The 14,523-nt window shown below is 49.3% G+C and overlaps 1 protein-coding gene and 1 long non-coding RNA gene across 2 annotated transcripts in view; one reads left to right on the forward strand and one right to left on the reverse strand.

The window, feature by feature from the left end:
* Positions 1 to 14,523, reverse strand: part of SHB (SH2 domain containing adaptor protein B) — a 136,135-nt gene that overhangs the window by 39,951 nt on the left and 81,661 nt on the right. The window contains exon 3 of the mRNA XM_006063467.4: positions 8,161 to 8,376. Coding sequence (XP_006063529.2) covers positions 8,161 to 8,376 — 216 coding nt within the window. The remainder of the gene's footprint in view (positions 1 to 8,160; positions 8,377 to 14,523) is intronic.
* On the forward strand, positions 371 to 9,286 carry LOC123332865. Its single transcript, XR_006549995.2, has 4 exons — positions 371 to 432; positions 1,549 to 1,718; positions 2,292 to 2,365; positions 9,174 to 9,286. It is a non-coding gene; the product is annotated as an uncharacterized LOC123332865 (long non-coding RNA).

A 14,523-nucleotide genomic window follows, 5' to 3' on the forward strand; every position in this document is an offset into this window, starting at 1 on the left:
GACATTCTACTAAACCTTTGGGGTTTTCTCCACACAGGAGACAAAGGCACTTGAAGAAGAAACATTTCTATCAACATAATTAGCAGGCAAGCCAAAGCTATGAAACACCAGTGTTTTTCTTTTCTTTTTTTTTTTAAGGTTACTAAATGAATTCATTCATATGTCAAACAGAAAAACCAACTGGAAAAACCTGTCCCTCGGTAACATATCAGCCAAAGGAAGTGAGTGATCCCAGTTCTCTGTTTAAACCCTCCCCCTCCTCTCTGCAGACCTGCTGTTCACACGTGTTAAACATTAATTACAACTGTTACTCATTACATAGCAAAAAGCTCGGAGTACCAACACAATTGTTAATTTCCTCCCAGGCCCAAGGCATTCTGGGAAGCCGAGCAGGGGGCAGGAAGCATTGCTGGAGCCCCACTGGGGCCAATGGTGAGGAGGTGGCATGCGTAGGGTACACCAGGTGAGGGTGGCAGATTCCCCGTGGACTCTTCTGCCGAGGCTGAGCCTGTTTATTCTAAGCACACGAGCATGAGTCACAGGCTTGGTGGGAACTGCGAGCCTGGAGCAGGCGCTGACGCACTCACTGTCAGCACCGCCACCTTCAGAGCACTTGCTTTTCACGGTGACAAGTCACCAGCCCAGTACGGAGTGGGCGCAGCGGCTTCTGCCTTAAGAAAAGCCACCTCACCCCAGCACAGGTAAAGGGAAGGTTCAGACCTGCTCGTGACATACTCACAATGTCAATGCAGCAGTGGGGAGAGCGCCTGACTCGACTTCGTTAGCTGTGTGACTGTGGACAGGCTGCTCACCATCTCTGAGCCCAAATGGTGCCATCTGTGTAATGACAGTGAAACCACACCATCCCTTGCAGGACTTCATAGGGTAAACCCACGCCAGCCTCGTAACCGGGGCTCACTGTCTATTAACTTCCTGCCCCTCCTCCATCACCGCCTTACCTTCATGAGATTATCTTAAATTAGCCAACTGAGCTGGCTTAGGGATGACTCACAGATGTTTAGGAAATAGACATACCTGGGACCTTACTTTCCCCTTCCTCTGCCCTTTGAGCCTCACTTGATGAGGCTGGGAAAATGTCAAAACTCAAGAGGGTGCCTGCCAAAGGGGTGACCCAACACAGCAATAGCACCCCTTCAGCTGACAGTGACAAGGAAGTACCCCGCTGTTCCAGAATAAACCAGTGCACATCCATAGGGGATGTGGAGGGAGCACAGAGGGGCCCCAGCCCAAACTGGGACGGGGGTAGGGAAGGGAGTCATGTCAAGGGAGGCTTCCTGGGGGAGGTGTCACTGACACCACCGAGCCAAGCTGTGATACCCCTTTCCTACCTCCTCCCTGACCCCAGCACCTAACATATAGTAAGTACCGAGTGTGCTGTAGGTTCTCAAAGTGGGGTCCCCAGATCAGCAGCCTCAGCAACACCTGGGATCCTGTTTGAGAGGCAGATTCTCCAGCCTCATCCCTGGAACCTACTGGATCAGGAGCTCTGGGGGTGGGACCCTGTAATCTGTTTGATGCTTCTTGCAGGTGACTCTGCCACATGCTCTGAGCAAACCAACCAACGAACGAACATGTCACAGCTAGAATCGAGAGGGGTTTGGGGGAGACTGGCAGTGGGGACCCTCTCACACCTGGGGACCAGCGGTCTAGTCCTCAGGAGGGACTGAATAAAGCATGGAAGAACTGGGTGGTTCACGGTGAGAACTGTTGCTGGAATCGAGAAGGGAGTATCTCCTACAGAAGTGTTGTTTTCCACACTATGGATATACCTCTCATTGCCGCAGTAACTGGGAATGAATTTCATAAATGGGCCCTCTGTGCCCCCAAAGTAGCTTTTTATGCAGTACTGTTTTAATATATAAAATTAAATTTTATTGAATACAGCAAACCTTCCCTGAGCACCAGTAACCATTCTCTCAGGCATGACCCTTTAGAGTTTATGAAGTCTTTTCAGCCAATCTTCTCCCTTGATCACCACAGAGATCCAGTGTGATACAGTTTGTGACAATCCCTGTTTTACAGACAGGAAAACCGAAGCTCAGGAGGCTGAGAGCCTGTCTGAGATCCCACAGCTGGTGAGTGGTGGAGCTGGCACGTGAACTTGGGATTGTCTGACTCTTACTACTGTCCCAGTGGCTCCTGACACCAAGACACTGTGTTGAGCTTTCAAGGGCAGAGAAATTGGCCAAGGAGCTTAGTAAGGAAGACAGATAAGTACTCAAAATAAGTATATTCAGCATTGAGTCATGTCTGTCTTCTCTTTTCGCTAGAAGGCAGGCCCGTTGCTGGCTGAAACCAGGACATTGCTTTAAAAGTAACTTCAATGGGGACAAATCTCCAGACAGTGAGTTAAAAACAAAATGCCTCTGTTTCTCTGAAAGATCTTTTTTTTTTTATTTGACTGTGCCAGGTCTTAGCTGCAGCACGTGGATCTTTTATTTTCATTGCGGCATGCAAAATCTTTAGTTGTGGCATATGGGATCTAGTTCCCTGACCAGGGATCAAACTTGGGCCCCCTGAATTGGGAGCAGGAAGTTTTACCCACTGGACCACCATGGTAGTCCCTCTCTGAAATATCTTAAGGGTGCCCTTCACCCACTCTCTTGCTGCCCAGCACCTTTAGTAAGCACTCTGATCACTTGCTTCTTCTCAGAGGCAACTGCAATCATTAAAAAAGTAGCTTTTAACTGAACCCACTGAATTAAAAAGAAATGTTGATCCATCCTCTGTGTATGGCCCAATTGGCTCTGCCATGAGGTCTCCAGCAGTTCCTGTTCCCTCCCTGGGCCTCAGTTTCCTTGGCTGGACGAGGAGTGGGATGCCATGGTGTGGGGACCCCTCCCTGTGCAGAGCGGGGGCAGAGCATGACCAACCCATGGGATGGCTCTGGTCATCCCCGTGCAGTCATGAACCTTCTAGAACTTGGGCTGTCACAGGCTCCTCAGCTGGAACCATTTCGAGTGGAAACCTACACCCCAGGCACATATCCTACTCGCTGTAGACACAAGGAGAAATTAGTGACATTGCCAACAAGGTCATATAGTCAAAGCTATGGTTTTTCCAGTAGTCATAAATGAATGTGAGAGTTGGACCATTAAAGAAAGCTGAGCGCTGAAGAATTGATGCTTTTGAACTGTGGTGTTGGAGAAGACACTTGAGCGTCCCTTGAACTGCAAGGAGATCAAACCACTCAATCCTAAAGGAATATTCATTGGAAGGACTGACGCTGAAGCTGAAACTCCAAAACTTTGGCCACCTGATGCGAAGAACTAACTCATTTGAAAAAACCCTGATGCTGGGAAAGATTGAAGGTAGGAGGAGAAGGGGACGACAGAGGATGAGATGGTTGGATGGCATCACCAACCTGATGGACGTGAGTTTGAGCAAACTCCAGGAGATGGTGAAGGACAGGGAAGCCTGGTGTGCTGCAGTCCATGGGGTTGGAAAGAGTGGGACACAACTGAGCGACTGAACAACAACCCAGGGGCCCTGGGAGGGTGAGGGCTCCAGCACATTACATGCAGTATCTTGCGTGGTGTCAGAGAATTGAGACATCAACAGGGTAAGGGCTTGGATTCTAAGTGGGACTTTATAGGTTCAAATTCTGGCTCTGCAGCTGACTAGCTATAGGATCCTGGGCAACTGTTTCTTCTCTTTGGACTTCAATTTCTGTATCTGTAAAAGGACAAAACTAAGATCCCAGGAGGTGGTTGGGAGGATGAAATGAGATAATGCACGCAAAAGTGTTCTGTAAATACCAGCACTACCAGTACAGTGCTCTGTAAGCCTCACCAGGACCCTCTGCCGCAGACACGTTTCCCCAGAGAGAGCACGGAGGCCCCAGGAGAGGTTCTATCCCTGTCCTTCCAGCGGCCCCCAGAGATGTGGAGACTCCACATCCATGCCCCTCCCGCACCCCGAGCCCAAGTCTGCTTCTCTAGGTTACCCACCCAGTCCTCAGCCCCCTCCCCGTGTGGCCACCTCCTGGGTAGGCTCTGTCCATCTTACAAAGCCCAGGGGCTGGTCAGACCATCTGCACCAAGCTGTGCCACCTGAGACAGCATGGAATCACTCAGGGTACTTCTCCTGCCCCACACTGGGCAGGGAGCTGCATCAGTGAGGGGCTGGACCTGCTGCCTATAAAGTCTCTGGGGGGTGAGTCAAAGCAGTGGGGGGGGGAGTCCAGCCAGCTCTGAAGGCAGGTGAGTCTGCTGGGTGGGCAGAGGGCTGACAGCCTGATTGTAAAACTGATAAGGCATCCGTTTTGGGGGTTGGGATCAACCCCCAACCTCAGGCCAGGCATGTGTGCTGAGACTCCGGTGCTGGGTGCATGGGGGTGGGAATCATGGCTGAGGCTATCAGCAGCTTCCCATAGGGAGGGCAGGCAGGAAACCTCCTTCACCTGCTACAGAACTCTGAGAGAAGGGAAGACTATCATTCCCAGGAAGTGAGGACCACCTCACACCCTGCAATAGCTGTTTTCACGACAACCAGGAAGTGATAATCAAGACTCCCTGAAAGGCTGCACTGGCTGAGAAGGCCACCTTCTATGGGAAATGCCGAAGCACCCCTTACAAGAGCCTCCTTTCATGACTGCAGTGCAGGACAGCACTGTGAAGGGCGGAAAGCACTTTGGCTTCATAGACTGAATCACAGAGGTAGTTCAAAGGGCTCCCCTTCCCCCAGCCTCCGGCCAGCATGCTGGGGTCCTGATGAAATGAAGCATGGAAGGAGCCTTGGAAGTGGGGGGATGCAGGCCAACCTCCCACCACAGGGCAAAGCCCTCCTGATACCAATGCGGCCTCACTCAAGCTTCTGCTGGCCAATCTCAGTGACAGGAAGCTCATGATACACTTTCAGGTGTACCTGAAATTCTTACCACTCACCCGGACCGATATCCCTACGGCTCCTCCTTGGTAGGCCCACCTCTGCCCTTTGGGGGTGCCCATACTGTACACCTTTGGAAATCTGAAAACACTGCCTGGGTTCCTTCATCTGAGCTAAACAGGCAGAATCAGAATATAAGGGAAAGAGATGATGACAGTTTTGCCCAGTGGATTTTTAGCCCAGCTGCAGATCCTGTCCCCAGGCTCTTGGGGCCCATCACAGCACCCAAGGGCCCAGAGAACTGGGCGGGGCACTTCAAACAGGGGTTGTGAAAAGGAGGACGAGGCCCAGCTCAGCACCGCCTTGCTCCCTGACACCACCAATGACGTGCTAAAGCATGTGCTGCACACTCTACTCATTCAGGCAGGAGGTGGGAGCCACCTTTGTTCCTGAGCAGCCACCCTTCCCGGTTTAGAAATGGGAGTCTGGCAGCACTTCAGCAACCCAGTCGAGCTGTTTCCACTCGTTCTGGTTACCCGAGAGGTGGTGCATCCACTTCACTCCACCTGCACTGTGGGCTAGGAAACAGGAGGGTGCTCCTCACCTGACAACTTCTGTCCAGATGTGGGGAGGGGATCTGGTCAAAGACTCAAGACTGGTGCTCACAGCATCCCTTCAGCCAAGGGAAACAACTTCCTTCCATGCCCCAGAAATCAGAACTGAGCCAAAAGCTTCTTGGGGAAAGCACAATCAGTATCCAGGGCTTCCCTGGGGGCTAAGCAGTAAAGACTCCACCTGCAATGCAGGAGATTCGATCCCTAGGTCGAATCCTGGGTCGGGAAGATCCCCTGGAGCAGGGCATGGCAACCCACTCCAGTATTCTTGCCTGGAGAATCCCATGGACAGAGGAGTCTGGTGGGCTACAGTCCATGGGGTCTCAAAGAGTCAGATACGACTGAGTGCCTTAGCATACACCCACAATGAGTATCCACTCCAGAGCAGGACACACAGTTGATGAGGTAAGTGACTTGATGAGACACAGGTGGGGACAGGATTCTGCATCTGCCTCCTAACAGCAGCCTAAGAAGTTGACCTACAATGACACATGTGATAGGAACTCAGCAACAGAAAACCAAATCCAGAATGGAGACCCGTGGCCCAGAAACTTATGTGGGGACCAGTTCTGAGACCTTGTGATCCTTTGTGAAATGTATAGTAGTTCTAAAACCAGCTTTGGGCAGAATTGGGCAAGTTCTGGCCTGAGAGCCTTCTGAAGAGATGATGTCGTGTGGGGTAAGTGCTTTTCATTTTAACAAGCCTGAGAATCCCCTGGGGGTCTTTTAAAACTTATTGACTCTGCAGGTCTGGGGGCTTCCCTGATGACTCAGATGGTAAAGAATGTGCCTCCAAAACAGGAGACCCAGGTTTGATCCCTGGGTTGGGAAGGCCTCTTGGAGAAGTGAATGGCTACCCACTGCAGTATTCTTCCTTGGAGAATCCCATGTACAGAGGAGCCTGGCAGCTCCAGTCCATGAGGTTGCAAAGAGTCAGACATGACTGAGCGACTAACACTTTCACTTTCTGCAGGTGTGGTCTGGGGCCTGAGACTCTGCATTTCTCACCAGTTCCCAGGTGATGTGATGTTGCTGGTCCAGGGACCACATTTTGGGCAGTAAAGCACCAGACTAGACCAAAACATCAGAGGTAACATGACCTGCACGGTGGTCAGTCCAGGAGAGGGTGAGATGCCACAGCTGCCTGCAGTGTCGTCTCTTGCCATGTGGCCCCGTGCTGTCTAGGACAGTTGTCACATGAAACGTTGAGCCCTTTAATCAAACTGGTGTTTGCAAAAAGCCACCTCTGGAGCAGCATCAGTCCCATTCTAGCTTCTCCCACACCCAGGATCAACCATGCCAGGGGACAGTCCTTGGCTTTCACTGTGCCCAGAGTAGGAAAGGCTGTGAAACGCACTGGACAGATGTGAGGTGGCCAAAGACCTTTCAGTTACCCAATTACTCTCAGCCCCGGCTTTTGGCGGGCACACACCACCTGCCAGACGGGCCCAGCACCTACAGCATTGACTGTATATGGTGAAAGAACTGCCCCACCAGGGTCACCAGCAGGAAGCTCTGCAGGCCTAGAGAAGGAAGCCCGTGGGATGTGTGGATGTGCCAGGAGGGCTCACAGTGATGGCAAAGGAAGTGCAGGACTTTGCCAGATAGGACCCAGCTGGGAAGGGCACTTAGCAGAAGGCAGAGACTGCAGAGCGCTACACCCAGGGAACTGAGCCATACATGCTAAAGCAGTCAGAACCTCAGCTGAGGGAATCAAGACAAGTGGAGGGCAGAAGCCTCACTTCTGAGCCCCAGAAAGGGAGGAAGGGTCCACTTGTGCTTGAAAATGGGAGATTCTAAACAAAATGAATGTTAAAAATAAAAACTCTTCCTTTATGACCTTCAATGTGATAAGAGTTAGTCACTCCATGTTTCTTTGTTCATATGCCAAAACTCTTAGAAGCATAGAAATTTTTTCCATCTGACTTTCCCCTCTTAACATTAAACATAAGCATTTTCCGAGGCTGCTATACATAATATACTCTTTGTCAACGTCACTTTGTAGTGGCTGCTCAATATTCCATTTAATCAATGCCCAATGCTGAACATCCACGTCGTTCCCCATCTCTCATGATCATCATGCCTTTTTCTGCGCTTTCGATCATAAGTTTGGATCCTAAGGACTGAGATTAGGATCAAAGGGTGTGAACATAGCTGAAGACAGGTGATACATATGACATACTGCTTTTCAGAAGGCTGTGGGAGCAGAGAGGCACCTGAGTCATTCAAGGGGCTCCGGGCCAGGGGCGAGGTCAGCCCCTGGGGTCAGGACGTGCCCACAGCCTGTGCTCTGTGAACGGGCTTGTGCTGAATGAAGCTGGCACAGGAAATGCAGTGGCCCTGGATGTATGCAGGCCGTCGTAGCTGCACGACAGGATGGAGTCACTGGGATCCACGAGGCCCAATAGGAGCCACTCTGCAGACTGATTTTCTTCTAGTTTTTAAAATTTCCTTCCAAAATCTTGGCTTCAGTGAACTAGAGCATTACCAACAGGACCAAGACAGAGTCTGACAATGAGATCATCTGGGCTGTCTAGATCCTGGCCTCCAGGATCTTCCTCATCTTTAAAGGGCCCAGCTGCACTAGAAACCCTGTGGCTTACCTGAGCAGGCAGGAACCCATGCACTTACTCCCTTTACACAGGTGAGTGCCATGCAGGTAAGCAGCCGCCTCTGAGTGGGGCCACTGGCTCCTTACCTGCCAGAGCTGGGATAGTGACCCGGTTCCACTCCCAAGGCTGATCGTACTCGTCGGCGGGCCTGTCGTCATCCTGGGGCAGCTTGCTCTCCCGCAGCCGGGGGCTGATCGTGCTCTCTGAGTCCGAGTCCACGCTTTGGCCCTCGGGTTCATAAGGGGTGTCGTATAACTGGATGCCTTTGTGCTGCGACCGGACGCTTTCCTGCCTCTGAAATTCTGCAGTCAAAAAGGAAGGAAGCAGAGATGTAAAGCGTGCACAGCACATGCCTCCTCACCTGGGATCTACCGGATGATACACATGGGAATTCAGAGCCGCCAGCCAGGGAGATGGAGACTGCACAGAACAGACCCCTCATTGCATTTAACTGCTGCCCTCCCCTCGAGGGCAGTGTCTCTGCTTCATGGCTCAAGGCTTCCTTACAAAGATATCAGGTTCTGGACCAAACAACAGAACCAGAACACTCCCTGTCACCATCCGCTATCTTCAAGGGCAGAGTCCACACACGAGCGTGATGTTTTGGGTGTGTTCCAACACCAGCCCAGGACACGCAGAGCTCTCAGCAACCCCCGCTTACAGATGGGGGGGTGGTCTTCCCACTAGGGCAGCTCCCTGGTCTCTGGACTTATCATTCTCCACCTATAAGATGAGGAAAATGAAAGTGAAAGTCGCTCTGTTGTGTCTGACTTTTTGAAACCCCATGGACTATATAGTTCATAGGATTTTCCAGGCTAGAATCCTGAAGTGGGTAGCATTTTCCTTCTCCAGGGGGTCTTCCCGACTTAGGAATTGAACCAGGGTCTCCTGCATTGCATAGGCAGATTCTTTACCAGCTGAACTACCAGGGATGAGATGAGGAGACTGGGTCAAATGACCCTCAAGTTTCCACACAGCTCACATATTCATTTTACAGGCCTAAGAAGCCAAGAACCACCTCCAGAGAACCCAGGGTCACTGATTTCTCCCCTACAAAGCCCCATGAGTGACCCTTTCCCTGCATTTCTACTTCCCTCAGGGCCTGCCTGTCTCCTAACACGCTGAATATAGCCAAGACACTGGAGAGCAGAGGTCCAGTTTCACTTCTGAATAAGGAAGGAAAGCTCTTAATCTTCTGGAGAGGATGCCAGGGCCCGGCTCCAGCGTGGGCTGAGCAGCAGCCGCCAATCGAGATGAGGCCTCACACAGGGCACGATCCTTTCAGTGACTGCTGACTCCTGAGAGGACAGTGGCGGCTGAATGACAAATGCCAGGATGCTATACTCAGGCTCTTCCTCATCAAAAAAGGGGGCATTTTTCTGGCTTTGATCATAAACACCCCCTGTGTGCAGGGGGACAGGAGGGGTTGCTGAGGCTGCTCTCGGCAAGCAGAGAGGTTTGCTAATTTAGGCAAACCTAAATTAGCATAATACTCTTTTCAGGAAGGGGTCTCCTGCAGGGCCTGCGAGGGATGAGGCAGGAGAGATGACATTGAACTGACAGCTCTGACAAGTGGAGGGATAGGACGAGGGACCGGATTCCCTGTGCTAGGACCAGGGCCAGCCAAGGCAGCACAGCTGGAGAAAAGGTGCTCACTGCCCACTTTCTTGTTTTATTTGTAAGATACATATATATAGCATTTGCCATTTAACCATTCTTTAGTGTGCAAGTCAGTGACATGAAGTACATTCACACTGTCACGCAGCTATCACCACCATCCATCTCCAGAACTTTCTCATCATCCTAAACGGAAACTGTCCCCCACTAACCCCTCCATTTCCCCTCCTCCAGCCCCTGGCAACCACCATTCCCCTTTCTGTCTCTGTGACTCTGACTACCTGGGTACCTCATACAGTGGAGTCATAGAAGGTACTTGGCTGGGGACACTTGGTCTTCTTTGACAGTCTTATTTCACTTACCACAATGACACACTGTAGCATGTGTCAGAAGCCCATTTCTTTTTTAAGGCTGAATAATAGTCCATTATATGTCTGTTTGGGGCTTCCCAGGGGGCACTAGTGGTAAAGAACCGGCCTGCCAATGCAGGAGACTACGAGAGATGGCAGTTCAATCCCTGGGTCAGGGAGATCCCCAGGAGCAGGGCATGGCAACTCACTGCAGTATTTTTGCCTGAAGAATCCCATGACAGAGGAGCCTGATGGGCTACAGTCCGTGGGATCGCAAAGAGTCAGACATGACTAAAGTGACTTAGCATACATGCAGATGTTTATTTACTGCCTACTTCTGCTGGAGCACCAGGTCCAAGGAGGTGGGAAGAGGGGAGATGGCGCTTGACACAGAAGTGGTGAGGGTTTTGAGAGTGAGCCATTCAAATGGAGTTATGAGGCGTTCTCCAAATCAGAACTCCAGCACCACAGGGACACAACAGGAACCCATGGGAGCCACACGTCTTGAAGAGCAGTTGACAAAACACACAGATGACGTCAGCCCTTCCTAGGAACAGCATTCTTTAGACTAGGCTTCATGATCCAATACCAGCTCACAGGGCCGACAAAAACTCCACCCTATGCGTAGCACCCGATACAACAGAAACTAACTGATGCTGGGCAGTGACCTTTAGTGTTTTAAATTAAACAGCGCTATGGTGATATCTTTCAGTGTCACATCTTCTGGCCTTTTCATACTCATAAAGAAAGCTGAGCACTGGAAAATTGATGCTTTTGAACTGTGGTGTTGGAGAAAATTCTTGAGAGTCCCTTGGACAGCAAGGAGATCAAACCGCTCAATCCTAAAGGAAATCAATCCTGAATATTCATTGGAAGGACTGATGTTGAGGCTGAAGCTCCAATACTTTGGCCACCTGATGTGAAGAGCTGACTCATTGGAAAAGACCCGGATGCTGGGAAAGATTGAAGGCAGGAGGAGAAGGGGGTGATAGAAGATGAGATGGTTGGATGGCATCACTGACTCAATGGACCTAAGTTTGAGCAAGCTCTGGGAGATGGTGAAGGACAGGGAAGCCTGGTGTGCTGCAGTCCATGGGGCTGCAAAGAGTTGGACATGACTGAGCAACTGAACAACATCAACACCAGGCAGTATCTCCCAAATTTCACTGAGTTACATCCCAACTTCATGATTTTGCCATTTTCTAGTACCACCTGGGTTATTATTTACCATTTTTATTGATGTTGCCTCATTTTTTAGAGTAAATAAATCCACTTAAAAAGGAAGCTTTTAATAACCACCCCATAAACCATTACCTTTTACCAAAAAACAGATGATAAACATAAAAAGAACAAACAAGAACAAAGCGAGCTAGGTAGGTACATCTCCCAAAGCCCAAGGCTTGCTTTCTCTCTGCTGAAAAGGTGAACAGCAAGCACTGGAGAGCTGATGGGGCGTGCAAGCAGCAAACCAAGATACCATCTTTGGCAAATAAGAATAACTTTCTCTTTTTAGAAAGAAAGAAAATGAAAAGTGAAAACCTCACTATGTGGCCACCTAAAATCCTGTCTCCTCTGAGACGTCCCACACTTTGGCAACACATGGCTTTATTGGGTCCCTTGAGTAAAGTGGGATGATTTATTAGTTTTGAGGATGATGCTTTCACTTTTATGGGGGAGTAAGAGAGGAAGAGGTTTCCCAGGTGGCGCTAAAGGTAAAGAACTCGCCTGCCAATGCAGGAAACATATGAGACCCGGGTTTGTCCCTGGGTTGGGAAGATCCCCTGGAGAAGGGAATGGTAACCCACTCCAGTATTCTTGCTGGGAGAATCCCACAGACAGAGGAGCCTGGAGGGCTATGGTCCACGGGGTCACAAAGAGCCGGACATGACTGAGCAACTTAGTACACAAGAGGAGAAGAGAAGAGTTATAAGAGGCAGGACTTGGCCACTTTCAGGCAAAAGCCAACTGGAAAGTACTGGAGACAACTCTGTAAATTACTAAATCTATCAAGCTATTTGAGCAGTGTTTTGTCGGGTTGTCATTATCCGCATCACTGCCGTCCTGGTTCTAAAGACTGCAGTTTCGCTTCCTGTCTTTGGAGAATTCCAAGGGCTTGGGACATTGGGAATGCAGCTGACAGGGACTGACCTAGGAAAACCACCTTCCACTTCGTCTTCTTTCACAAGGAGGATTGACAACCAGTAATATGTGCTCTACAGTATCCAAAGCACTTCGCATGAAAATTCGCCATTTAATCTTGGGCCTCAGAGCAACTCTCGGATGCTCTGTGGGCTGCCAGTAATCATGAACATCCTTGCTCATTTTCTGTCCTACAGTGCAGCTGCAAACAGATATTTCATGAACATGGGTGGGATAAATGAACAACAACTGACAGCCAGAAACTCCTCTTTACCCCAAATTCCAATTAATTTATGAAAGTCTCTGACTGCAGGGTTAAGGTACCTGGAACAACATGAAAAATGAATATAGTCTAGTGTTACACAATATTCAGAAGAGATGGATATTCTACATAAACACCGGCCTAAAAGGAAAACATGTGCAGGGAACAGATTAGCTATTAAATCAGAGGGACTCATGCATACACCTCTCAGACAGGATTTATTGTTCTGAAAGCATCTGCGCCTTACCAAAGCTGGGTTAGTAATGGCATGCAGTCAGGGCAGAGGATGTTAGAATGGTAATCATTAAAACGAGCTTCCCCCTGTATTACATGGTGAATTCAAATTTTCATTAAGGCTCCAACAATAGGGAGCAGTTAAGTAAATTATGGCACGCTAACTGGATGGAATATTAAGCAGCCATTAAAATGATAAATCTGAAGATTATGTAGCTACATGGAAAATCGTGCATGAAATTATGCTAAGTAAAAAAGTGAAATACAAGACTGTTTATGTGTTGAGCAGACCCTATCTCGTGGGCTTTCTAAACAAGTCCTGGGCAATGTGAACAAAGCCCCAAAGGAATTCTACTCCTTGTTCAGGAATTGCTGGATACTGCCATCACACATTTTGCCCTTAATATCTAAACTCTGATGACAGCTATGTTGTAAGAACTGCTACACATGAGTAAAGTGTGGGAAATCTGATACTGTGTTCAGAGGGAGGAATTAGTGCATAATAATTTTTGAAAGTTTTAAATAATGAATAAGGATGCTAGTAAACAGAAAATGTAATTAAGAGAATCTCACATGAAAGTAAATGTGATTTTAAGCAGGTTGGGTTTATAGGAGCTGTGTGTTTCAGAAGCAGCTGCTTTTGCCTGAGAAAACACCCATGTAGGGAGCATCTCTGCTCCTATTTAGGAAACATCTCCTCTCCTCTTTCCAAGAGTCCCAGGAAGTCAAGTGCTGTGGTACCATGCCAGCCCGTCACTGTCCCCTGCCAAATGACCAGGTCCATCCTCCTTATTACTCTGACTGATCTGTGACGGTCCAGAGACTGATCTAGTAGGGAGCTGTAACCATATGTTTTAAGTCACGAGTTATCTGGACATCACCATCTATAAACTCATGAAAATGACCTTTAATATTGGGTGGCAGGCTGTGATTTTATGCCTCTTAGGCAGGGAGCAGAAACATTAAATTGACAGGGCAGGGATTTCTGCTGACCTCTGGAGCAGAAAGGTTTTCAAGTGCAACTACATATGGAGGAAGCACACACACATACACAAAGAGCACTTTCTTTAGAATCAGAGACTGTTGGGGAAGGCACCCTGAGCACATTCACCAAGGGCATCGAGTCCAGAGGGTGAGGCTGGTGTGCTGGCTAAGGACTGTAGCCCTGAGAGGCAAGGAGGGCCGGGGGTTCATCTGAGTGAGGAGCCCAGGACAGAGCTTGGTGCAAACCAGGGGCCTCCTAACTGGCTCTGAGAGTTTTGAGTTCCCCGAGTCCATGGGCAACAAGTTACACTTTGCTCTGGTGCTCACCACTTCTGTGCCTCCCCCTCACAGCTTTTTGTTTGCGTGTTTTTATTTTATTTCCTTTGTCTGTCGGGAAGCTCAGAGTTAATTCTGATGCTTAACTGCAATGGCTCGATTAGCTTAGATATGGGTGGATTTGGGTTCACCTGCCCTTCCTTCTAGAATGTGTATCTTGATATCTATTATAGCAGCCTCATTATATACATTTCTTTGTATTACGCACAGCCTCAAATCTGTATTTTGAAAGCAGGTGGATATACATCTAACGAAAAAGACTAGAAGGAAAAAAAAATTTTTTTCTTTATCTCTTGACCTTCCTTCCAGGAACAGATACAAAAGGGCAGGGCTTGACTTCACCTTTCAGAAACAGTCTAAAAAAATCAGCGCACATCGCTGGTGTACCCAGCCTTCTCCAGGAGCATGGGTATTCCCCTGCCCTCACACCCAGTCAGGCATCTACTGAATGCCCAGCACGTGAGCAGATCGAGACGAAGCAGAACAGTCCTGGTCTTCAGGACTTGGTCCTCGGGGACAGAGGGTCA

Source organism: Bubalus bubalis, chromosome 3 (assembly GCF_019923935.1).
Source record: "Bubalus bubalis isolate 160015118507 breed Murrah chromosome 3, NDDB_SH_1, whole genome shotgun sequence".
In the NCBI taxonomy this organism is placed as follows: Eukaryota; Metazoa; Chordata; class Mammalia; order Artiodactyla; family Bovidae; genus Bubalus; species Bubalus bubalis.